The sequence below is a fragment of the Cryptomeria japonica genome, chromosome 9, assembly GCF_030272615.1.
Source record: "Cryptomeria japonica chromosome 9, Sugi_1.0, whole genome shotgun sequence".
In the NCBI taxonomy this organism is placed as follows: domain Eukaryota; kingdom Viridiplantae; phylum Streptophyta; class Pinopsida; order Cupressales; family Cupressaceae; genus Cryptomeria; species Cryptomeria japonica.
This window is the reverse complement of record NC_081413.1, coordinates 554291535-554318627: the sequence shown is the minus strand read 5'-3', so window position 1 is coordinate 554318627 and position 27093 is coordinate 554291535. Positions and strand designations below refer to the sequence as shown.

At 37.7% G+C, this 27093-nt stretch overlaps 1 protein-coding gene across 1 annotated transcript in view; it reads left to right on the top strand.

The window, feature by feature from the left end:
- Positions 1-301: 301 nt before the first annotated feature.
- The window catches only part of LOC131060954 (uncharacterized), a 96948-nt gene continuing 70156 nt past the window's right edge, over positions 302-27093 (top strand). Inside the window, exon 1 of the mRNA XM_057994421.2 lies at positions 302-412. Coding sequence (XP_057850404.2) covers positions 325-412 — 88 coding nt within the window. The 5' untranslated portion in view covers positions 302-324. The remainder of the gene's footprint in view (positions 413-27093) is intronic.

The following is a 27093-nucleotide window of genomic DNA, read 5'->3' as shown; positions in this document are numbered from 1 at the left end:
GCATCTAATTCATGCACCCCTAGATATTTATGAGGGGTCTTTATCCGTTTCCATGTGTTTTTCCAATGCTATGTAGGGGACTCTGAAATGCTACTCCTAAATATCCTCTCGAAGCAAAATTTTTGAAAGAACAAAATATATTTCCAAGGTGGAAGTCACATTCGACATAATCGTAACCAGATTGCTATCGAAAGTACTCGTAACAAAAAGTTTTCATTTCATCCAATCACAATAAAAAAAATTATTTCCTTATCTAAAAACCCACCTCTGGTTTGTTTGAATTGAATTAAACTGAATTCAGGTGGTATTGGGGGATAGTGAGCGATGGGCAGCATGGCCTGCGCAGCATTCTCCTTTATGTCCAGCTCTTCCCATTCTTCTCTTATGTGCAGATGCTCCAACAGAATAACATGTATGCATGGCTCTGCTCTTCCCTTCTTGGCAGCTCCTGCGGTCCAATCGTTTTTTTTTAATAATTTAGAATGGCAATGGTTACGATCAAATGAACTGGGTTCAGAAGAACAAATGTCTAATTTCCTTAAAAACTAAAGTTTGCAGTTAAGCATGGTTGAAATTAACAGCTGTTCGTTCATTGTTTACATGTTTCAAATAACAAAGAAGGTGTTGATTGTTTAAGTTTTTCCAACAAGTTTCTAGTTAAATGTTCTCAATAGCAAATAGCATCTGCTGTTTAAGTTCTTCTGGTTAAATGTTCTAAATAAACAAATAATTCGCTGACTGTTTAATCTCCGGTAAATACTAAGATGTACAAAATACTGAAAAAAAATGCTAATTTATGGTATGTTTATAGGATCAAGTAGTTTTTGGGCTCAAAGAGGAAATTGTAGCGTTAGTATGAAGCTCAATTTTTTGTTTGAGTTGTGACATAGATCATTCCCTCAAACATGTTTTGTAGACAGTAGTTCACACTGCACACAATGCCATTCCAGAAGAGATTAGATCCTTGAACACTTCAGGTAGGCTTTTCCATGGTCCAGTCGAAATGCTTTTTGCAGTCAAAATGTGAATTTCTGTAAATCTAGTTATAGATTTCTGAAACATCGATTTCATAACTTCTGTCCATACTACTGAACTTGCTGATAAAGTAAGTAGAAACATTTCACGCCACACTGACGGTAGAAGCCTTTAAGCCCTTTGACTTTCACTCCCAACATAGCAGATTCTTATTTTCCCCTTAATTTCTGCTTCTTCTGTGGCCTCTTCTATGGCTTCCACTGGCTCAACATTTGATAGGCTTTGCTCTTAGGGTCTGTGCAATGTTATATGTATTTTTATACGTATTTGATGTTCTCTTTGTTAGTATAATGTATTACATTGTTAGTAAATGTGTTACATTGATTAGGGTAGACAGTTAGAGAGGTAGTTTCTGCACGGTTAAACTAGTTACCTGCTTTCTGCCGTCTCCACCACTTTATAAAATGCATATCAAATGTAATATTTGATATTGGAATAAAGGAATATTTTATGTATTTTTCATAACAATTGGTATCAGAGTGGTCTCCCTAAACGCCTTTGAATATGCAATGAGTATCTGAAGCTGTGCATATGTTTATGTGCCTGTGAAAATGATGTGAGAGAAAAGCAAACAATCTTTGTGTCTATGCTGCGACAATCCAAGCAATCTTTGTGTATGTAAATTGATTGTAATTCCCTCTTTCTTTAATCTGCAAGGGGAAGTTAGGGCTTAGAAAAAAATATTGCAATTTTAGTGAAGTAATTACTGAAAAATAAAAGGGATATTTCATTATGGAGATTGTGGTTGATACACTAGATAAATATTATGGTTTTAACTTTCATACTCGGAAAATAAAAATTCAAATGCAATTAATGAATAAAAATTTATGGGGATTAGTGAGTGGAAAAGAAATGAAACCTACAAATGCATCTAAATTATTAGAGTGGGAGAACATAGATGATAAAGCCAAAGCTATTATTGGTTTTGCTCTTTCTGATTCAGAATTACATCATATAGATTTGGATACATCAGCAGCAGATATTTGGGATAATCTCAATAAATTGTTTGGAGAAAAGGCATTAAATGCAAAATTCTCTCTAAACCTTTAATTGTTTAGGTTCAAAATGGAAAATGGAGTAAAAATGTCAAGTCATATAAGTAGTTTGAGATCTCTTATCAGACAATTAGCAGAAGTTAAGGCTCCAGTAAATGATGAAGATGCTAAGGCTATCTTGTTAAACAACTTGCCTGCAAAATACAATAACATTATTTTTGCACTCGGCCAAATAACCTCCCAGAGTTTAGAAGATATGATTGCAGCCCTTTTAGCAGAAGAAAAGAGAACAGATGCAGAAGACTTAGAAGGTGTTTCTCAATTGGAAAATGCATTATATGTTCAAAACCATAATAAAAGATCAAGCACAAGTAATGAAGACATTAAATGTTTCTATTGTAAGAAAAAAGGTCACAGAGCTTGGTCGTGTAAAAGTCGAGCTAGAGATGTTCTTAAAGGAAAGTTCAAAGACAAAATCAATGAAGAAAACATTTCTTATATTGAGAATGGGAATTCATCAAATGATCAAGTTATTATTTATGATTGTCTTAGTGATTTTGGAGAAGTGCTATAAGTTTTCACTTCATTGGAGGCTAGTGGCACAGGAGGATGGAGGATTTCTATCATCTCAAGTTAGCTTCTCGCTTTGAGATGGTGTTTTGCTTGAGAAGCGTTTTTGGTTTTTTGGTTTCTTGTTTATTCCTTGTTGCTGGCATATTTGAAGATACATGTATTGTGAAGTTTGTTTTTTGGAGATAGGTAAGGGGTTTGGTGTAAAGTTCAATATGGATGGTTGTCCAGTAGTACTCGAGGCTGTGTTCGACAATTATACCCTTTCGAGGGTTATCAGGCAACTTGATGAAGCCATGTGGTTGGAGGGCTTGGTATGGATTGTTGCTGAATAATTTGGGATATCAGATAGAGGCTACACCTTTCTGAGGGTTACGAGACAGCTTGATGGAGCTAAACTTGATTCATAATTTGTTTCTTCAAATAAATTTTTCACAAAATGTGTCTATATATATTCTGTAATAAGCAATTTTATTATGTAAGGCTTAAGGGGGGGTTTCTATATAAACATTTATAAAGAACAAAGTAATGGGGGGGATTGTTAGTATAATGTATTACATTGTTAGTAAATGTATTACATTGATTAGGGTAGACAGTTAGAGAGGTAGTTTCTGCACGGTTAAACTACTTACCTACTTTCTGCCGTCTCCACCACTTTATAAAATGCATATCAAATGTAATATTTGATATTGGAATAAAGGAATATTTTATGTATTTTTCATAACACTCTTGGGTGTGTTGTGTGTGTAATCATGGTTTATTGAATTTCACAAATCGCCCACTATATTGGTATCCTTGTCTGCTCACCATCTGGTTCAAGGTATTGTAAGGGCATTCTCTTGTATAATGCTTCCCCTCAATATATGTTGAAATACAAAAATTACTTCTGACATATTCCAAATGTTGTCCACCTATTTGTTCCCAGGATACCTTCATAAGGTGCCTTCTAAATCGCCAACTCTTTTAATTGCAGCTGCATTTGTTCAATTTAAGTGCTGTCACGACAGGATATGTGTTGTCTTAGAATTTTCAAGTGTCAGCATGCACATCAATGCCTGCTCAAAGCTTATAAATTTGCATTGTCTTGTCATAGCTCACAATAGTGCATTAGTCCAGCTTCGAATCACTTTTTCTGTAAGTTGCACACCAATCCAGTTAGGATCTGACTTACTTGGTCCTCGAATCACCTGTTATAAATTTACTTCTGACATATTCCAAATGTCATCCACCTATTTGTTCCCTGGATACCTTCATAAGGTGCCTTTTAAATTGCCAACTCTCATTTCAATTTAAGTTCTGTCACGACAGGTTATGTATTGTCTTCAGAAAATTAAAAATTTAAGTGTCAGCATGCACATCAATGCCTCCTCAAGGCCTATAAATTTGCACAGTCTTGTCATAGCTCACAATAGTGCAATCACTTTTTCTGTAAGTTGTACACCAATCCAGTTAGGATCTGACTTACTTGGTCCTTGAATCACCTGTTATAATTTTATAATATTGAATTAGTTTACAACATTTCATCTAATGTATTTCAAAGTTTGCACATTGGATGATGTCCTGACGAATATGAGATTGTTAGAGGAATTTGGACTTCCCTTAAACCAGTGATAGTGAATTTCTATTTTCCTTTTGATCTTTGTTTTTAGAAACCAGTGTAATGCTCTGTGAAAATGTAACATAAAACCCACAACCTTGTTTTTCTCATGATATAACATGTGTTGTAAACAGTCTGCTACACAAACTCTTTTGTTATTAATTAAATTTTTTAACTACAGCTATGCTCCAAACTTTGGCTTAAACAAACATAATATCAAGGTAGAGTCTTGAAAAGTTTTAACAACATTACTACTAGTCTAAGTTCAAGAACTACAGACTTTAGAGCACGTGATGTTACTTGTCTATAACAATATAAAATACCAAGTGCAGCTTTTCAAGTCCAAAAGCAATATCCTAGATCAAACGAACATCATTAAGGTCTTCACAGTTTCTTTCAACATCAGCAGGAGGAAGTTTATTAACATCAGTTGAAACAGGGGAGGATAATTGAAATTCACAGCAACAAGAGGTATTCTGCCATGTATCAGTATTGTCAATCCTGTCATCAACTTGAATCCCAACACCTTTATTTACATCATTCAGTCAAGCACTACTTTTAAGTGCATTTTCCCAAGTTACTACCTGTTTGTAATATCCCATCTTCGGTAAAAATGCATTTTTTTCCTTTATATATTATCTTTAGGATCAAGCAAGCAATATGTGGACAATTCTTGGTAATGCAAACAGAAATCTGATAAGATGAACTTTCATCTACACAATCTTCATACCTTTATAACAGCAGCAGGTCTAGCGGGGCAGTAATCCATTACTTAGGAAGGTCAATAAAATCCAAGCCTAGAATTAGTAAGTCTCATCAGTTTCCTCATATTGTCAAATGTTTCCACAGACTTTTGACCCATGTTCAAGAACAAAAAATGCTGGGAAGAAGAATACCTGATTCCATTTCAAGATTCCATGATCTACTGGTTGGCACTAGGGAGAAACAAGAGGACGATTTTAGAGAAAGCTATCACGAAAACTAGTCTACTAGCTGCTACACCACTAATGTTGACTCTCAGGGCTGCATGATCAATTTCTTTTGTTGTACATGGAGTATAAGAAGAGCTTGCACATCTGGTACAGGGTTTCTTTCCTTACATCTAAACCCCTGATGCTACATTGTTCCTAAAATTACCATCAATTTCACTGTCATCACCATCCCTAATCTTTGATGCACTACTACCATTGCTTCCTTGCTGTGGCCCATCAGAAATAACATCCTGCAATTCATTTGCCATAGGATTTTCTTCACCTTCAGCATTTCACTATCCTCAGTACATGTTTGATCCTACCTAATCACCAAAGGGGGAACTATCTACACCCTGGTCTCAACCGTATTGCCTTCTTGTACTTGTATTTGCAAATCTGGGTGAGATAAAATCTAATGAAATAAATTGCACTAGAGAACTATGTAATAGTAATAATATGTAGACAATATTAAGCCACTTCAACGGGAAAACCCCCAAATGCCTTCTATAAGAACATAATTCACAACATGATGATAGTAATTTATAAACTGATCACTACCTCCTATATTAACTATACTTATGCCATGGAGACTACCTAGGGTGACCTAACGACCTATATAAAAGCATAGAAATGAATATAGGCCAACCTAATAAAAAACTAATTAGGCGAACCTAATTAAAGGTTATGCTATTCAGAAGTTGGCTACACATTTCACAATGCATGCTATAGGTTAAGGGCATGGCATGCCCCTCCTCAATGTTGATGATCCCAAGATGCTTCTATAGTAATGCTTCATTCTTCCACATTGCACCTTCACTAGCCGAATTCTTCCACTTGTTTTGGACTCTGGTACTTTATGATTGTCCTAGTACTCAACTTATTTGTGCATGTTTGGAGAATTAATTTGGGATCCAAGATGATTCTTTCCTCTTCATTGAGCTTAGGTAACATTATTGTCCTACATCCAACATCTTCTTTGACAATTTATCAATCTCACTCTTTTGCAAATCGGGTTAACATATGGCTTGATATTAAGCTATTGCCCCTTCGAGAATAGTTGAATGCTATGATCTTGGGTTCTTTTGGGTGGTAGAATCTTTGGCATCCCTCCAGTTAGTTTTAAACATGATTTTTTTAAAAAAAAATTCTTCACTATGCCAGTCATTGTTTAAAATTAACGGCTATCATAGACTATGAAAAAATTTAATGACTATCATAGGTTGTATAGCCCATGATGGTCATCTTTTTAAATTTTAATGACTGCCATGGGTTTAGAGCCTGTTGATGAAAAAAAAAAATAGGTACAATATTATTTTTTCTTTTCTATTGTTTCCCTTTTGTTAATTTGTATTTCCATCTTCTTGAAAATAATATGGCATTAGCTTGGTTTCCTTAACTTGCTAGCTAAGTTTTTGGTTTTGACAATGTTCCACAAAGTTTGTTGATACGGGGACAAGGGGACGAGGGTATGGAGGGCCTGAGTTTGGGGACGGTGGGGGGATGGGGAACTATGATTCTTGCCCACCCAATCAATAGCCTCCCACCCTATAGGGGTGAGTGGAGTGCAACCCCTTTTGTCCTCCCACCCACCCCTTTCTAGGGGCAATCTTACTCATGGATATCGATTGGTTCCCCACTGCCATTATTTTGTAGAGTGATAAATTAGGAATTGGCACATTCGTTGGGTGGGATTTTAATCGACCATCCAGGTGGGGAGGGGGGTAATAGAAAGTTTTCAAGGGGTTGGTTGGGAGCCCCACTATAGCCATCCACCCACCCTTGCTCAGGAGGCACTCCTTATAATAGTAGGGCAATTCAACTATAATGCCCACCCAAGTTGGGGGGCGGCGGGGGCGGCGGGCGAAGGAATGGTGCTAAAATACATATAGTACTTGAAAAATTAGTTATAAAAAGAAGTATTATTGTATAAGGAATAAGTAAACAAATTGCAATGATTGCATTGAACTTTGAACATTAAGTTATAAACTTATATCGTATTATTATTAACATTTAAGTAGTAGTTTTTAATAGTGAAGATCAAAATATTGACAATGAAGCAATAATTTTCAAACTTTCATAATGATGATTCCTGATTACAATCAACAATGTTCAAACTTCAAACTTCAAAAACAAAATAGTAAATACTTGATAGTAATACTAATTACTTGTGACTCATGAGTCAATTTCCTAATGCCTCTAATCATCACCAAACTCCTTGCCAAAATCCTCATCATTGGAACTATTGGACCCCACATGCTCAAGCTCATCTACATCAATACCAACCAGCCCTGTCTATGTACTATCATCAACAATTTGTATTGGCTCTTCTAGCTCTACATTCCATCTGGCTGCTGGATTCTCTTTGTACATAAGTGTGTTTCGGTTAATGAGACGCAAGGCACTATGTACAACCACAAGCTTCTCTGGCTTGCTAGAAGTAAGCCTATTCCTCTTAATGGAGTGGATGAAGCTATAAGTAGACCAGTTCCTCTTAGTAGTAGAAGAAATAGAAACCCGGGACAACAAACAAATAGCTACAGTAGTAGTCAAAGATCTAGGCCCATTCATACTCTACCACAACTTGGGGTCCTCCTATGACATAGTCTCTAGACCTATTTTGGCCACCTCTGAATATCCCCAAAGAGTGGAAAATTTGTCTGCTTAGTATGAGTCAAGCTGGCCTCTATAGGTTCATACATTTTCTCTATGGCCTTCATGAATCGATCCTTCACCTTAGTATCCTCTATAGGTGTAATTATGTTGGACCTTTGTATGTACCACTTTGGATTCAATGCATAGGAAGCCATGTGTAATGGAGTGTTAAGCTTCTCCCCTCTACGCTAAATATGCCCGGTGTATAATTTCAATGTGGGATCCTTCTCTCGCACAACAACCTTCATTTGATCAAGCATAGAATCAATGCACCCATACATCTCTCCAAGGGAAAGTGCATTAGAATCCTTGTATCTAATAACTCTGTAGACCGGAGTAATAATGGAGACAATATATTTAGCATCAGTCCAAATGACATCATTCTTCACCACCTCCTTCACCCTCAATCCCTGTTGTGTCTTCAACTCAAGCCATTGATTCCATTCTGCTATCATAACCATTAATTGCAATGCCTCTTGCAATTCAAGCATCCTCTCCAAGAGAATAATGTTTGATGCGGATTGAGTCTCTACAAGTTTCAAGAATTCCTTCTTGGAGAAGGACTTGAAGAGTGCATGTGAAGTGTGGTGATTGCAGATAAACATTTGCACATCTCTAGCATCACGGACAATTGTTTTGATCCAACTGATTTTATCCATGTCCTTGAGTGCATTATTAATGGCATGCACACAACAAGGAGTCCACCAAATATGTCTATAAGCTGCCTCAATCAACTTCCTTGCAACTTTGCACACATGGGTTGCATCTGTCACTACTTGCACCACATTTTGTGGCCCAACCTCCTCTATAGGATATATAATTGAAAATGAGCATACTTGTGATGCCCTAAACAATCAGTAGCCCTAAGGATATAAGGGCTTGTTGTGATGTAACCATGCTATTGATGAGTGGACAATCCTTAATGTCCGTCCACCCATTTATGATTATGTTGCATCCACTTGTGACCCAAGTTCTCTTCATCTTCACCATCAAAATATTAATCTTGCAATATTCTGATCCAAGATTGTCGTCCTCAATTTAGTCTCCTTTGGTGGTACATACAATGGTCTTGCCGTTATTATCTTTGACACAACTTCCTTATAATAAGGAGAGTGAGCCACATGGAATGGAATTCTATTGGCAAATTTGCCAATGGCATCATCTGCCTCATCCTTTGCTTGCACATTGAATAAATTTTCCAGTGGTTTTGAAGATGGACTAGTCATTTTACGTTTCTCCTTAGGCTCTGCTGCCTCTAAAATGGATGGATTCGGTGGCCTTAGACTTTGCAAAGTAGAAGCAGTAATTATAGGAATCTAGCTACCCGTACTCCTTTGTATCAAAGGAGCAGATGTAGGTACTTCATCTTCATTACAACCCCACAATTTTAATATTTCAGACCTATATTTTAGGTTCCCTTCCACCTTTTCACATACATCTACACCTTTGCCACAGACAAGAAGGAAATGAGCATTAGTTCTAGTAATGTTGCCAAAACATTCAAGATTACAAATCTGGCACTTCTTTTTTCTAGTGCCCCCAACTTTCCTAGGCTTCTCTAGTACCTTAGATGCAATATGTCTTAAAGGTGAGCTCAGATCAAAGGGGCCCTTGGCCCATTTTTGTAGGATTTGAGGAGGGAAGCCATAATTTTGACTCCCAATAGAACTTGTTTCAATTTGAGTGTTAGAGTCACTCCTCACTCCTTCTATACCAGGATCATAGATGATTCATTTTCACTTTGATTTCTACTTCAACCACTTGATCCTTATCCTCACTCATGCTGTGAGAATTCATAATGATAATGATGCTGCAAGAAACAATTTAAAAAAAGTCAGAAAACCTATATGCTGCTGTCATAATTTATAAATTTTAAATTTGTCAAATTAAAAACATTACAATGAGTTTAAAATTTTTGAAGTAAACATTGAAGTTTTGAACAATGAATTTGAGTGCATTATTCATAACTTTAAATGAATTCGAGTGTATTATTACAAGGTTTTACTTTTCATTGTTTCACTTAAAATTTTTCAATCATTAATAAATTTAAATGAAAATCATGATTCATAACAGCTGCATTGTCCAATGATCGATGCGAATGAACAAAAAATGTTTTGAATCAGGATGCCTATCTTTAATCTTGCTACCCTCTTCCTCTTGCAAGAATGAATAATTTCCTCTTGGCATTCTCCCTCTCCTAAATCTCCTTCCAGCTCAATCTCTCTTCACTCTTCACTTTCAGATTGCAGTCACTGATTTTGTGTGAAATTGTGAACTAGAATGAGACCAAATGGTTTCTCACAAATATTTGGATCTCTTCACACTTAGGGTATATAGATTTCATTCACTCTATTTGAGTGCCAATTCTTTATAGTACATAGTGTCCAAAAAATAAGCACATACCTTTTCTCAACCAAAGCACCTATTGCCCTACAATTTTTCACATTGTCCATTATGACTTGAACAACATTTTCAGGATCCACTACCTCTATGGACTCAATGAGGATTTTATAATGAATTTTGCATCTTTGGTTTTTCCCTCACAATCAGTTGCCTTCAAAAACATTGCCCCCTTGGGGGGCACAGCAATAATATTTATCAAAGGTCAATTTTTGCAAATTTTCCATCTATCAGATATAACAGACACTCCTATTTCTATCCAAGAATCTCTAATTCGTTTGAGTGATGTCTCTACAATTTTTTTGCCAATAAAGGTGGTGCACACGTTTTCTTACCCAATGCCTATGTACTCAGAAGGTGCATTACTAATTGTCATCACCATTTCCTACCAATATGTGTAATGTCCCCTTCCTAATTTGCCCTAGAACCACATTTGCAACAAGTTACGGTTAGGGTTACATCGTTACCAAGAAAGAGATCACCGTAAACAAAATGATCTTGGATTTGAATCCTGCAACTATAGCCAAGGGAAAACACACACACGCACATGTATTTATGTGTCTGTATCTATCTATCTATCTATATATATATATTTTAGGGTTAGACTATAACACATGATATTCATACAATATCTATAATATTATTTCAAACACATTAGGGTTTGGGGGAGGAAGCGTGATAGGTCCGCCTGAAGTCATCCCACACTAAGCCCAAGAGGGGAACTTTGGCCCTCTTGGCCCCAGTGGTAGGCAACATGGACATCCACTCGGGGTGGCCTACCTTGTGGGGTGTTTGTACCTGCTTTCTCTATCTATGCCTCATCTCTTAAGATCAGTAGCCATCCTTTAGAGTCAGAGTGGAAATCGTAATGGGGGTTTCTTGATTGTCCTATCTAAGCCCAAGAGTGGAGCTTTGGCCCTCTTGGCCTCGGTGGCAGGCAACATGGACATCCACTTGGGGTGGCCTACTTAGATGGAAATCCTCACGATTCTCCTCTACCTTACACCTTCTTCCTTCCATACATGATGGGGTTTACAAACAGATTTATTAATCAGACATGCAATTTATATCCAATCATACATATATGTGTATAAGAAATAAATATTGACAATTAATGGATAAGTAAAATATACACCACCAGCACAATTATTCAGATTGTTAGATGCTGATTATAGCAGGTCTGAATCAGGTTAATGAGAATCTGATCTTGATTATATTTCTGTTGTTTACACGATTTCTGAGTCTGTTTATTGTTCGTTGATTTCTGTACTTAATTCTTAGCCTATCATTGTAATTTTTGTGATATTCCATGATGCCCATTTCCACTTGGAACTTCCTCCATATATACCTTGTCGACTTCATGAAGGGAGGCATCCCTTTGGAAAGTGGCTGCCCTCTCAGCAAAGACGTGCCTCTTCCATTTAACCTTCTTGGAGTTTCGACATAATCAAACATTATCCTCCTTATGTTGTAATGACAAGTTATAATCCTTCATCGATTTTTGTTTGGTGACTTCTTAATTGCTTGCTTATAGTCATTGCTCCTTAACGATTTGCATGTTGTTTGATTCCCCTTCATAGACAATCGTGAAGTCTTAAGGATAAGACAATTTCTTGGTTATTGTTATGTCCTTCGAGGTAGGGGCATGACAATATGGGGATCTCATTGAGCTGAAAGGAAGACCATTGGCATAAATGCAACATGCAGATTTTTCATCTACAATGTCTCTTGTTTCATTTTGAAATGCTTTAACCAATGGGCCTCTTTTGCAAGGAGAGCGATCTTGCATCTCCAAGAAAGGATGTAGGGAGGCCATTATTGAATCTATAGGTGTCTTCAATGATGGTTTCCTCGGTAAAGGATGAGATTTCAATTTTTCTTTCTCACTCAGCATCAACTTCTTGTTCTTTAATAAATTCTTTTTTTTTTTTTGGCAATCCATTCTTATTTTCCCTCCACATGTTTTAATTCCGTGCCCACATATAGAACATAAATGAGCTTTCACTTGATTATATGATCTCTTAAAATTGGACTCCTCACTCATTACAATTCCAAATAAAAGTGCCATCTCCTAGAATTTGTTTGAACATCTAACATATTTCCAAGGAGGAGATGGTTGATCATATTTTAATTATTTATTTGTCTCAATGCCCATTGAACTTGAATTAGTGGCCATTCCAATTAGATTGCAATTTTGATTAAAAATATGCAACCATACAATATGTATAAACTAATAAAAGTTCAAAACAAACACCAAAAAACATTAAAAAAATCTTGAAACCAATTTTTTATTTGAACTTGAAAATAACTGTTAAAAAACTAAAAGAATTAGTTTAAAAGCTTACCTTAGATGATTATATCTCCGTTGTGCAGGCTATATTTGCCCCATTGGCACTTTGTGATCATTCTATTTTGAAAAAAAACAGCTACCTTTCAAAATGCAAAATGACATAGGAAGAATTAGTTTGTGTAAAATAGAGTTTGTTTGTCAAACAACAAACATAAGGGCACGTTTAGGGTTTAAGGTGCTTTTTCAGTTTAGTTTTTTCTTTAATGTTTAAGTGTTTTAATTTTTTTGAAATCAGTTTTTGAGCGCTTTACATGTTTTCCACTTCTGGGTGCACCTAGGATCATTTGGGAGTGAACAAGAAGCGTCCTTGTCCGCTCCTAGGACACTCCTGTTGCCCCTCCCGAGCCTCACCTGGTTGGGTATGGGAATATGAACCAGTTTAGAAGAACATGGTAGCATAGCTTTCTAATCATTTTGGTACTTGAAAACTCCAAATCCAATTTTCCTACAAAAAAGATATGGAAGTCAAAATTTGTAGGGTGGACAATAAAAAATGTCATGGCTGCTTAAGAGCTTGCCTTAGTCAAACCCCTAAAAGGTATGTTTCAACCTACATAGCAATAATGAAAGCTTGGAATGTGTTCAAGCCTAGGTGCAAAGGTGCAAAAAATTTGAAATGCTTAAACAATGTCTTAAAAGCTTCTACGGATGTTTGTAAGTTTTTCAAGATAGATTAAGTAGAGTGTGTTTCTAATTTGTCTTTTCTTTTTCTATAGATAGGCCAACTAGGATTTCTAATCCTCGGAAGACTTGTGGTTTTGTCATTTTGATAATAGAAAATAGGGTAATGAAGTAGCTTAAAAAAAATCTCAACTATTGAATGGGTGGGTGAAGGGCTGAATGTAAGCTAGGAGAATGGAGGATGGGGTGCATATGGTAAGACTAGAAAACCCATCAACTTCATGGCTAGATCTTTGTTCATTTGATTGATTGTTGTCATTGGGAGTGTCGTAGAAATGGAAAAAATAGCACATGTAAACACTGGCTTTGACATGTCAAGATTAGGCCTAAGCATGTTGCATGAGATGGATGTTCACCATTCTACCATCATTATCACCATATATACAGCCACTTCTCGATTCAATAGAGATGTAATACATGCTACTATTCCCCATACAACACTATAAGTGTTTTATAACCTTGCTACCTACATGCTGCTATGGATAGGGCTGAACATGATATGTACTACCATTCCTCCTATTTCTATGATCGAGTAATAAATTTACATGCTTGTTGAGTACTTTCATGCTTGAATTTTTTGTACTATACACTAACTTATAATGAGGTTGGTTATAGATGGATGGGCAATGATGAGACACCATTGTGGATGAACTAGTGCATGTGGTCTTGAAACCAACATGCATTCACTCGAGCATGTATGGGGTGGAGAGAAGCATTAGACTTTTTTAATATGGCTCAATGGGGAAAAGGGGACATTCAAAAAACTGGGTTCAATTTGTAGTTTTTGAAGCCAAATACATTTTAGAAAATAATTTATAATTTAAGTCTAGATAGTAGGGGCAACTTAAAGGGTGTCATGACTTACCTAATCCTAAATAGAGATATTAGTATGAAGCTACAATGCATGGAGGATTTTCTCAACATGGGGGATCTAGATATGACCTATCCATAATAATCTGTGAGAATCCATTGACCACTCTTAGTTGCTTTAACAAGAGTTGTGGGCTGGTTGGCCATTGAAGCTCTCTAGTAGGGCTTGTAAATTTGTCATATGAGGAATGTATTCTTTGGGTCCAATCATTATGGTTGGGCTATGGCGTATGGAATAGGATATTAGAGATGGAAGATTGTCAAGGTGCCATGGTGAATGAATGTGAGGCTACATGTTTTTGATGGTGGATAAAATATGGGAGAGCAATGGCTATGGAAAATTGGTTAGGAGTTGCAGAGAGCTCATGGGAATGGCAAAAGAAAATTTTAAAAGTGGCAGAAGAAAATTTTAAAAGTTCCCAAGAGGAAGCCAAGAATCAGAACTCAAAATAAGAAGAGGGAATTGCAAATTATTGTTTGAAAAATGATTAGAAGATTTAATGAGTGTCAATGTAAATGAGATCCAAAATTGCAATAAATTCGCACAAATTTTAGCTGTTCAAAGAATCAAATATGCAAAAATGCCACAAGAAATGACTTTTAACCATTTTCAAACAACTTAGTTCATGCAAACGTTACCATGATTGTGTTAGTGACCTAAGTCACTACCATATATCACACTAGTGTCAAGGCGGGCATAAATTTTCAGAAAATTGGGAAAAGATTATAACCGAATAGCTGTATGGATTGGGTCTGCATGACATCTTCACAATGGGTTTTGAGGCTTGGTTAAGTTAATCCTTAAATATATTGAAATGATGGACACTAAAATGAGTGTGCAATATAGTGTGGAAATTGCAAAGTTAATAGATTTGCCTATATTGTGAGCCTCATTTCTACTCAAGCATACCTCTCCTTAGATGGAAGTCTAAGCAATCCATTCATCCACATTCATGCTGTTATCTATTTCCTTCTCCTCAAAGGAAGTTATGACCATTTTTGGTATTCTTGTAAGGATGCTGTTTCCAATATTTCTTGTTTGAATGACTATTAAAATCAAAATTCCTAGTGTTTATTGGTTTTATCCTTTGAAATAGTATCAATAGCATTATGCTTACCTTTTTATTTACCTTTCCTTTTTGGCATGCAACCACCAAGCACTTTTTGTGCATATGAAGAGAGGATAACTGACTCTTTGTCTTATTTATATCAAGATGATGGGCTTGAGCATGTGCTTGAATTATGTCTTCAACACATGCCTTACATGTGTCTTTAGGATTGGCTAACATGGGCCTCCTTAGATGACCATGATTTTTCCAATGTACTTCGTTAAGATGACATAGGTTTCACAATATTTACCCGTTTAGATAGACTTATTTGAATCTTGTTTATATATTCATGCACATTTCAACCATATCTTTTGTGAGATTTTGCCAAGATCAAGAGCTCAATGAAATGTACAAAATAGAGACACAATATAGGACAAGAATAAACTGTATTCTCATCAATAGAAAATGATCAATAATCAATTGCATAAAATGTAGATGAGCTTGCTTATATAGGCAAGGCTAGGGATATGTGAGCACACAAACATGACATGTGGCTCAATAAGAAACAAGGGTAGGTAGGAAATAGGTCTGGGTAGGTAGGAGAAATAATATAATAGTCCACATGAGGTGGATCACCCACTGAATGTGAAATTATCACTCCACAATAAGTGGATATGATAAAGTAGTAACAAGATCAACACCATAAAAGGTGGAATTTCTCCTACACGCACTATCCCAATGTGGCACAAACACCCAAGTGTCTCATACCCAAACTACTATGAAATGCATTTCCTAAGTAAACTTAAGTAAAGTGTAATAATATCCAAGATGAATAATTATTTACACCAACATCTTTGCCTAAGGTATTGCTTATTAAAGACCTTTCCTCTTCACAACAAATAAAGAAGCATTGCTTCTTGATTAACTTATTGAAATCATCCCATTTAGAACTAGTGGTCATTATGCCAAGTGGCATTCTATAGTTGTAGTAGGGGAGTTCTATGTCATGGCCATGTACATAAAAACCAAAAAACAACCGACATATATTAAAAAAACCCTAAAATTAATATTCAAGTATATAATATTTACTACAATTTTCAAAGGAAAAACAAAACAAAAGAATTACTGTAATAATGAATGGTGACTTTTTCAAAAGCAAAATTAAATGTTACATACAAATGTAAAATAATTCTTCAAATAAAAATAAAGTAAACAATATAGATGAAATAAAATAAATCTTAACTAAAAATTAGAATGTGTCCATATATGTATGTAGTAAATAAAATAGTTCTTAAGTAAAATAAAATAAGTTAGTAACTCTTAAGTAAATAAAATAGCTTGAAATTGATATTTCTTGACATTTCCTAGATAGATGTATTTAAGATATGTATACTATTTACTTTAAAGGAAAAGAACAAATATATTGTGAGTGATTAGCCAATTTCAACTTTATATACAAAAATCATTATACTTCACTAATATTATGCAAACTACAATATACCTCAAGCTAACCATGATTCACTTTCTCAACATTTATTTCCTTTTTTTAATAAAGAAAAGTGATACATTAAAAAACATTGCAATTTTTTACAAAAATAAAATTTCAAAAGCAACAAAAATGATGTCTAGATATTATTTTGATAGGTATTACAAACCAGATTTCAACTTCCAAACTAAGGAAATCCATGGAAAAATGTTAGAACATAATGTTATTAAGGGTCATACCCTCATAGTATTTTTATATTGTTCTAATATAAGGTTATAAACCTTATGCATGTTCTGATTAATATGAAAAATAGGTTTTAAGGAGCTGAAACCTTTAACAAAGGAGCATAAGATAGTTCAGCATAGAGCAACCAGACCAGCATTGAAACAACATACAAAAGACTGGCAAGAAGGCTAGTAAACCGAACGGACAACAAAAGAAAGGAACAACAAAGCAAAAAAACCAGATAAAAGACCTAAACAACAAACAACAACTACAAAGACTTCAGAAGATCAGCCACCTTAGTGACTAGCAGGTCATAGTTTGCCGAAGCAACTTTGAGTTCTTCAATTTCCTTGTTTGGCTTCTTCTCCTTCTTCTTGCCTCTGGTCCTCGTTCTAGGTCCTTGCACTTCTCCCATACCTTCAATGTTAGGTTCTAGCTCCAGAGAATCCTTCTTATTCTCCAGCTTGCTGTAAGAATTTTGGTGTTATCAGCCGAGGCCTTCAGAATGTTATGGCTTTGTTCAGCAATGCTTTTGAGGCATTTTTCAATTTTGTTGAATTTGTTGTTAGTTTCCGCCATTCTCTAGTCCGTAGCATTGTCATTGGTTTTTATCTCTTCCAGGGCCTTCTTCACTTGCTCAAACCTTGGGTTGAAGGCGTCTCTAATCTCTTCAGCTCTGGCAACAGTTTTCCTCAAGTCATCAACATATTCTGCCATAGATTTACCTTCACCAATACTGATTGTCTCCAGAATTTGAACCTTGTGGCTCAGCTTCTTATTATCCTCCACAACTTTCTTGTTACTGTTAATTAACCAATCGAGGGTGTCCACAAACTCTTTCAAACCATTGGTAGGAGGATTTGAAGGGGGGCTTTTCTCACCAGCATTGTCCTGTTCATTATTGGGAACATCTCCACTCGTGATCTGTTCAGCATTTTCACCAACCCTCTAATTAAAACCTTCCCCTGTGATCTCCTCCACTTTTTGGTCGACGTCAGGATCCTTTCTCTACACTTTATCCTCCAATTCCATTTCATAATTTTCCTGCCTTTTTTGTTTGTTCCTTATCTTAATGGAAGTTTTAGTTTTCTTTTTCCGAGGGGACTGGGATTCATCCTTCTTAGAGTCCTCAGAGACCTCCGAGGAGGAGTAGGAGTGAATCTAGAAGACCTTTTCTTTACTTTTTTTCTTGCCCTTAGAAGAGGACGACTTAATACTCACCTGTTTTCTTTTCTTACCAAGTTCAGCTTCAGAGTCTTCCAAACTCTCCTCTGTCTCACTTTTCGAATCACTTTCATACTCATCACCCATAGAAAAGTCAGAATCTGACCCTTCCTCCTCAGAATCAGAAATAGAAGGTTGGGGGCGGGCAATTTGGTTAGCTTTTAAATGGTCATAGATTAAAACCATAAGACCTTGGTGCATGGTTGTATCTCCCTTAGGGTTCTCTCTATGGGCTTTAATGGTAGCATTCACTGAACAAATCAGGAAATAGGGTATGTTAACTTTTTCATCATACCTAAAATGGTTGAGCAGTACAAAACTACGTTACCCCAAGTTTCTGGGACGGGGGGACGGGGGGACGGGGGGACGAGTTTCTGGGACGGCAAATTTTTTTGCCAAATTTGGGGACGGGGGGGGGACGGAAAAGGGGACGACTGTATAAAATATAGGGAAAATTTAAAATATATAGGAAAATTCTAAATGTTCATATGAAAACATGGATAAAGCATGCATCTATACATTATATTCATATGAAAACATGGATATAGCACGTGTATGATACTATGAAAACATTTTAGAATGCAAACATCGAACATACAACATTATCAATAGACTCAATACTCAATATGCACTCATAATTCAGAATTTCAATTCATTCACATTGTCAATATGCATATCATAATAGATATTAAAGAAATAAAATACATAATGGAGCCTAATCAGACTCAGAGGTTAAATTTTCACTACTTCCATTAGCGCAGTTCCCCCCTATATTTTTTGACGGGGGTTTGGGGGCAGCGCCCCCAACTTGGGGTCAAGGGGCATCGCCCCTTGCGGGGTCAAGGGGCAGCGCCCCTTGCGCGCTCCCTGTCGCGATACAGGGCGGGGTCGAGGGGCAGCGCCCCGCGAGGCCAAAAATACTTTTATTATTTTATATAGGCATCGGGTGTTATTTTTCTATTGGCAAAAAACCCTTCATGAGATATTTCACTCCCTCAATTACGCAAAAAACATCATTAAAAAAAAATTGAAAATACGACTTTTTTTATTTTAATATTTTTCCCTAGCCCTAGACGTGGGGGACGTCTGGCCGTCCTCGGGACGGCTGGGACGTCCCCAATCCGCCCCCAGCCGTCCCCGGGACGTACGGACGTCCCCCACAGCTAGGGAAGCCGTCCCCCCGTTTCGGGGACGTCCCCTCAAAATTTTGACAATTTGGGGACGGGGGGGGGGGGACGTCCCCTGGCCGTCCCCAAGTCCCCGAAACGTCCCCGGGACTGGGACGGGGGTTTTCAGGTAGGGGACGCGTCCCCGGGTTTCGTAGGTACAAAATGATAGCCATACACTTTGGTGAATCTGCCATCCAAGGTAATGTATCGCATAATAGCAAACAGAACCTCCCTCCAGGGCTTAACAAATGCCCTAGGAGGGTAGTAGGTCTTGCTTAGCTTAACCAGGGGCTTCTTCTCCTTAGCCGTTTCAGGGTATCGCTCAATGGCCTCCTTGCTAAGCTTTCTGTCCCTGTAGAAATTGCTTCCTTCCTTATGAAGACCCGTTACCTGAGCAATGAGGTCTTCATCAATGGAGATAGTTTGATCTCCCATCTTCAGGGTGCCCTTCCTCCAATTTTTGCAGAAAAAATTAATGATTTTGGCATCCCTCCCATGGAGTCTCTCCATATACTTCGTAAACCCACCCTTCTGCAAGATGCTCCAAATTTTCTCCTTTTGTTTCCACTGCTTACAGTTGCTGGGCTCATAGCGACGCCTGTTACCTCCCATAGTTTCGCAGTTCAAAACAGAAAACCAGGAGTTGCGGAAAGCTACAGGAAAGAAATTTCTCGAAGCGACCCCAAATACCCAGGAAGCGTGGGAAAAGGTGGCATTCGTCTTGTCATTAGTGGTACTGACACAATGATAATTAGTAATAGCCCTCCAAGTAATACTTTTAATCATTATTTTATCCATTTATGATCTTTGGAGTGCAGTTATATCGATCCATGAAAATGATTGATTTGACGTCATTGAGGAGATCCTCCTCACCCTTCTAGGTAACCATATTGTTGTTAGTGACCGCCACGTTGGCTGCCTAGTCAGCAGGGCCATTTGCTTCACGATAAATGTGAGAAATAAAACATTTATTGAAGGTGTTGATGAGATCTCTAGCAGCCTTTATAATGTTGTTGATAGTCCATGAGGGCTTAGAAATTCTTTTAAGGCATTTAATGATATTATTAGAGTCCCCCGCAATCCATAGATAGGGACAGTTCCATCTTTTAGCCAGGAGAATGCCTTGGAGAGAAGCCATAGCTTCCGCCATGTGGTTAGTTTGGCAACCTATAGGAACAACAATCATTTCCTTAGAATTGCCATTTTCATCTCTGAGAATTGCACCACATCCCGCTGGGCCAGGATTGCCTTTGGCAGCTCTGTCAAAGTTGATTTTGAGCCATCCATGAGGGGGAGAGTGCCATCTAGCTTCAAGTCTCTTTCTTTGTTTAGAATCAGTACTAACAACACTCTTCAAATTCCAGGAGTTGAGAATGTGAGTTTCCATGGGGTTGACAGGATTGCATGGTTCTCCAATGATCCTAATATTCTCCACAATAGCCCTTTGAATTTTATGAAAAACAACAGCCTGGGTGAGAGAAGTATCCCTAAAGATGCGGTTGTTTCTTTCTTTCCAGATCCCCCACAGGATGTGAGGGAGTGAGAGTTGCCACAAAGATCTCAAAGTGGGATTAGACCAATGATAACTCGAAGAATGGAACAAGTCTTGGATAGAGTTAGTAAACATCCATTCCATACAAAAATTCTTAAGAAAAATTTCCCAAATTGAAGCAGTGAAGGAACAATGGATAGCCAAATGGTCCACAGACTCTTCCTCCTCAAGACATAAAGCACACCTATTTGGGAAGATAAAACCTCTAACCTTCAGATTGTCTAAAGTCAAAATTTTGTTTTGGAGGATGGTCCAATAGAAAATATTGATCTTTGGGATAAGACCCTTTATCCAGGCTTAAGACCAGAAAGGGTTCTCTGAGGGGGCTGGAGATAGCACTCCATACATTGAAGAAACAGTAATGTTTCCTTTGGGTTCTAATTTCCAAATAAGAGTATCTTCCTCATTGTTCAACCAAGCAGAAGACAGGTGTTTCTTGAGATTGATGAGGTCAAGGTGAATGCCTTCAATGTTCTACCATTTATCACCTATCCAATACCCCTCAACCAAGGAACCAAAGACTCTTTTACAGGGGGCAGAAAAGGGGCCCAATTAGGGATTTACATCAAAGGCTTATCAAGCAACCAGGGATCCTCCCAAAATCTAACTTTCCAAAATCTAACTTTCCTACCATTACCAACTCTCCATTTCACCCCTTTAGCATTGTTGTCTTTACACTTAGAGGCATGATTCCAAATGTGAGACCCGTTAATACTGAAATCAGAGTTAATGAAAGAGAAAAGAGAAGAAGATAGAAGAGGATACTTACTTCTCCAAATTTTACACCACTCACTGTCAGAGTGGAACAATCTCCAAACCTGTTTAGACAAAAGAGCTTCATTGAGGGTCCGGATTCTCCTCAGGCCCGAGCCACTTTTGCTTTTCGATCTACAAACCTTGTCCCAAGCCACTAAAGCCATTCTTTTCTTTTCCTCTACCCCAGACCAAAGAATTTTTTTTTGAATTTTTTCAATAGCATCAACAAACTTAACTGGAATTCTAAAGAGGCTGAGGGCATAAATAGGAATGCTTTGAAGGGATGCTTTAAGAAGTTGTAGCTTGCCAGCCTGAATTCAGAGAGCACCTTTCCAACCAATAAGCTTTTTTTGAAATTTATCCACCAAAGAACTCCAAAAGGAATCAGGTGGAGCAATGCCCAGGGGGAGGCCTAGGTAGGTAGTAGGGAGATCAGCAATCCGACATTCCAGAATTCTGTTGATTCTATGTTGTCTTCGCTCAGGAGTGTTGATGAAAAACACTTCACTTTTAACCCAGTTGATAAGTTGACCAGAAGCAGATGCAAACTTGCAAAGGGTGTCCTTCAGGATTCTGGCTTCCGAAATGCTCGAGTCCCCCATAATGATGGTGTCATCCACAAATTGCTGGTGGGAGCAAGTATGATCTGTAGAGGAGGGTTGGAGACCTTTAAAAATACCTCTAGATACCATGCTTTCCATGGACCTACCAAAACATTCAGCCATAATTATGAAGAGGATAGGGGAGATGGGGTCCCCTTGCCTCAATCCTCTGGAGGCTTTAAAGAAGGAGGAGGGAGATCCGTTAACAAGAACAACAAAGGAGGCAGAGGAGATAAGCTACTTGAAGAGGTCCACACATTTGTTAGAGAAGCCAAAAGCCAAAAGGACCTTCATGAGGAAAGACCAATTGACCCGATCATAGGCCTTAGATAGATCCAGCTTGAGAATAAAACCCTGCTTCTTAGCCATAACAAGGGAATGGATGTTCTCATGGACAGTTATGATGGAATCAAGAATTTGCCTTCCTAGCACAAAACCATTTTGCTGATGACTGATCAAAGGTGGAAGGACTTTCAAGAGTCTGGAAGTTAGGAACTTGGAAATTATCTTATAAAAAGTGTTGCATAAGTTGATTGGCCTGAACTTATCCATGGAGTCAGCACCTTGACTTTTGGGGATTAAAGCAATAAAGGTGCCATTGATTTCTTTCAAAAGTTTTCTAGTCCCAAAAAATTCTTTAACCCCATTGGAGACATCTTTCCCAACAATATCCCAAAACTCTTGGAAAAAGAACAGAGGGAAGCCATCAGGTCCAGGGGCTTTGTTACCTTTAAAAGAAAAGACAGAATTTCTGATCTCCAAATTCAAAGGGATTGAAGTTAGGAAAGCATTCTTTTGCTCATCAATAAGGCAAGGAATGTTCTGAAGAAAGGAATTTTGAACATCATCATCCAAGCTTTGATCCCTACAAAGAAGATCAGAGAAGAAACTTTTGGCCTCATTTCTTATCTTCTCCTCCTTAACCAGCTCCACATTGCCCACCATTAGTTTTTTGATCCTATTAGACGCTTTATGTTTGATTGTCGACATATGGAAGAATCTGGTGTTCTTATCTCCTTCCTTCAGCCAAATACATCTAGACCTCTGCTTCCAAAAAGCTTCTTCTTTAGCAATGATTTCATGGTATCTTTTGAGGATCTCATTTTCTTCAACGATAGTCACAATAGAGAATCCATCCTTCTGGATTTGGACCTGTATTTTATTGAGGTCTTCCTGAATTTTTCCTTTGGCCTAAAAAATATTCCCAAAGCTGGATTTATTCCAAGTCCTTATGTTGTCTTTTATGCTTTTAAGTTTCTTCACAACTCTACACATGGCAGTACCCTCAACTTGAATGTTCCACCATTCCTGAATTTTATGGGTGAGATCCAGATGTAAAGTCCACATTTTTTCAAATCTAAAAGTAAAATGCCTTCTCCTATTTATGGGGTCAGCAATAAGAGTTATGGGATAGTGGTCAGACCCAACACGAATGTGAGCAGACAGAGAACATAAATAGTGTTTGTACCAATCATCAGAAATAAGAGCCCTATCAAGGTGAACTTGAATAAGGTCATTTCCAGCCCTCCTATTAGTCCAAGTGTAATTGAAACCCTACATCTCCACATCATTAAGAGCCTGAGTGTTTATAAAATCCATGAGGGCCAGTTTGTTGTCCAACTAAGAAGGGCTTCCACCAAATTTTCCTCCTCTCTCAACGGGGTATTGAAGTCTCCCATGACCAGCCAGCTGAGGTTCTTGAAGCTGTCCCTTATTTCCATAAGTTTTTTCCAAAAATTGCTTCTGGCTTTCAATGTGTTAGGAGCATAGATGTTTGTGAGGACCCAAGAGGTTTCATCTTTTAAATGCTCAAATTTAATGCAAGAAAAATTGCTTTCTTGAATAAGAACTTGACCTCTAACACTATTGAGATTCCAGATTGTTGCAATGCCTCCAGAGGCACCTTCCGAGCTACCACCACAGATGATCCGAGATTTAAAGAAATTCAAAGCTTCTACCTTATCTCTACTCATCTTGGTTTCTTGAATAAGAAAAATATCAAGTTTACTATCCCTAATCATATTCCTAATAATATCATGCTTGTGGGGATTATTAAGTCCCCTAATGTTCCAAGAAACAATCTTCATGATTACTTACCAATTCCTAACTCCTTCAGAGTCTTCTGAGTCCCATCTGCTATGTTCTTGTTGGCCTCCTTATCTCTGAGTTTGAGGTTTGAAGGTCGTCCTAGGGATGAGGAGACATACCCTACATCAACTTGAGCAATTCTACTAGACTTCCTTAGTTGGGCGGCAGAGGGAGTGGATCCTTTTTTGTTCCTGTGCTTTGGAATTTTCCATTCGGCTTCTTTCTCAAAAACCACTTTAGGGTTACTAATGATTCTAGAAATTTCCTCTTCATTTCCCCATTTAGGTGACCTGGAATCATGTGAAGAGCTATTGACTGTTTTAGAGGCTTGATTTGAATCCGAAAGGTTCAGACCCAATATAGCACATTTCTGGGCCTCTTGCAAGTCAGAACTGATTGTGAGAGGGGAAGAGTCAACCTTTTCTTCTTGTGAGCCAGTGATCTCCCCTTCCTCAGATTGTTCCACTTCCTTAATATTCTTATCCTTCTGATCCTCTTCATTGGAAGCTTCCTTACTAGCCAAGGTGTCAGCAATTACCATCTGGGTATTTTCTTTAGAAGATTCATTCTGGTCTATTATTTCCTCTCTTCGGATCTGCCCTTCCAAGGGGTTATCTGCTTTCATTCATTCCTTCCTCAGAGCTTCCTGGGGGGGGAGATGTTTAGAGACAGAGGCTGAGGAGACCACTTCCTTATTCTTCCCCAGAGGTCCAAAACAGTTAATATCAACTAGGTCATTTTCCTTATTTTCGGAATTTTTGACTTGCCATACCTTTTTTTCCGGAGCCTTTTTACTTTCTACTATAGTTTTGGCTTGCTTATTCTCCCCTTTAGGCTTGAGAGGACAATGTTTAGCCTAGTGACCTACTTTTTTGCAGTGGAAGCAAGCAAAGGGGATGGATTTGTATTCAATCTGTTGTTTCCAAGTTCCCAACTTTGACACAATATCTATTTGCTCGGGCATATCTGCATCGTGGGCGATCCCTACACAAAATCTGGCATGAGTGAGCTTCCTTGAAGCTGTGACTGGATCTATTGAGAGGAGCTCTCCAAAAGAGCTTGCTATACCTGAGAATATACTTTCTGCCCAATACTCAAGAGGCAAACCTGGTAACTTAACCCAAATTGGGACTTGCACCAGAAGAGAATCACTCATATTTAGATTCGGATGCCATTTCTGGAGGACCAGAGCTGTCTTTCCAACCAACCAAGGGCTACCATAGAGGATCCTTATTTTGTCTTCATCACATGAAAAAGAAAAGGTGAGTAGACCTTTGGGCAAAGCCGAAAATTCAATATTACCTTTCAAAGCCCATTTCAGTTTAACATAGGCCCTAACAACCTCAATGTTAGGACGTGGTCCCATAAATTTACCCACCAGAGAGTTCGACATACTGCTTATATTATGATCCACTATCGAGTCAGGGATAGAGATGGAAAACTTACTACCATTCGGATCCGATATATTCTTGACAGGAGGCAGGGAAGATTTCCCAGTAGGTCTAGTTCCAAAGAGGGTTGACCACTTTCTAATTTCTTGTCCACTCTCACAAACCTCTTCACGTGGGCTGGACCCCCCAACCGCATTTCCAAGACCCACATTATTCTCTTGCAGAGTACCGTCAGCTTGCAAAATATTCGGAGGCTTGCCCTTCTCCCCCATCTGGCCAGCTCCATCGATCTAGCCGCTTCCTCCATTGGAACCAGAGTTCTCGCCTTGCAGAGAATTCGAAATTTCAATTCTGCCATTGCCGCCTTCTCGTCACCCATGCGAGCTCTCCATGTTTTGTTAAACCTTATGCATGTTAACATGCTTTATAAAACATATATCATTTATATAATCAGTAGTCTAATAAACTATTAGATTATTAAATATTTATATAAAGTAGTTTTGAATAGGTGTGACTAATATCCCTAAGGTATTTTGCCACCCCTTATATATTTAAGGAGGTTCCCTCCCATTGAGAGAAAAATGAAGTTTGGAGATTCATAGTGAATTCAATCACTATGCATAGGAGGTACTATTGGCCATATGAAAGTAAGGAGAAGTGATATCCCTAGGTTCTATCTATTATTTTTATAGACAATTTTGTAAGTGTTTTATATTTTATTTGTGATGATTAATAACTCAAAGATCCTAATTTCTAACAAAAAATCTACTAGAATCAAGAAACATCTAACTCTGTCATATTTCCTTGTAGCACAAACCATTATTGTGTATTTGTCTTCACATTGTCACTAGTAGTCTAGTAGTAATTGTTCAAGAGATTTCAACACAATATTCCTTGAGGATACGTGTAAGTGTTTCTTCTAAAATTTGTGTCCACCCATTTGTGGTTTGCTCTCTCTAAGCTTCCTAATTCTGCCCTTAGGGCGTTGGAAAATTTTGGTGTTGTTTGTCATTTTTAACAAAGGGCTTGGGCGGTCATTAATTTCGTAGCATTGTTTCTTGATATGATAAACATTTGACCATAGCTTGGTGCAAGGAGATTACCAAATTCTATTGGAGCATTTGTTTCTTTGGTCCCAAGCTGCTTGTAAATAGATTTTAATGACTCATCTGACTATTCAATTCAGATATGTTCTCCACTTTATTTATCTTTGTTGAGGCCAAACCATGGAAAGAGTTTTATTTTGTTTTGAGTTGGCCACCTCGATGCATGTTGAGATTTCCATTTGAATATATATGCCACTTAGGATTTTTCGTCAATCTGCGAGGCATTGGCTTCATGATTGGACACTTGTACCTGCCTGGGGAAGCTAGTTGATTTGTTGCTAGGGTTCTTGAGATGTTGTTGACTCTAATCTCTTTGGGAAGCTA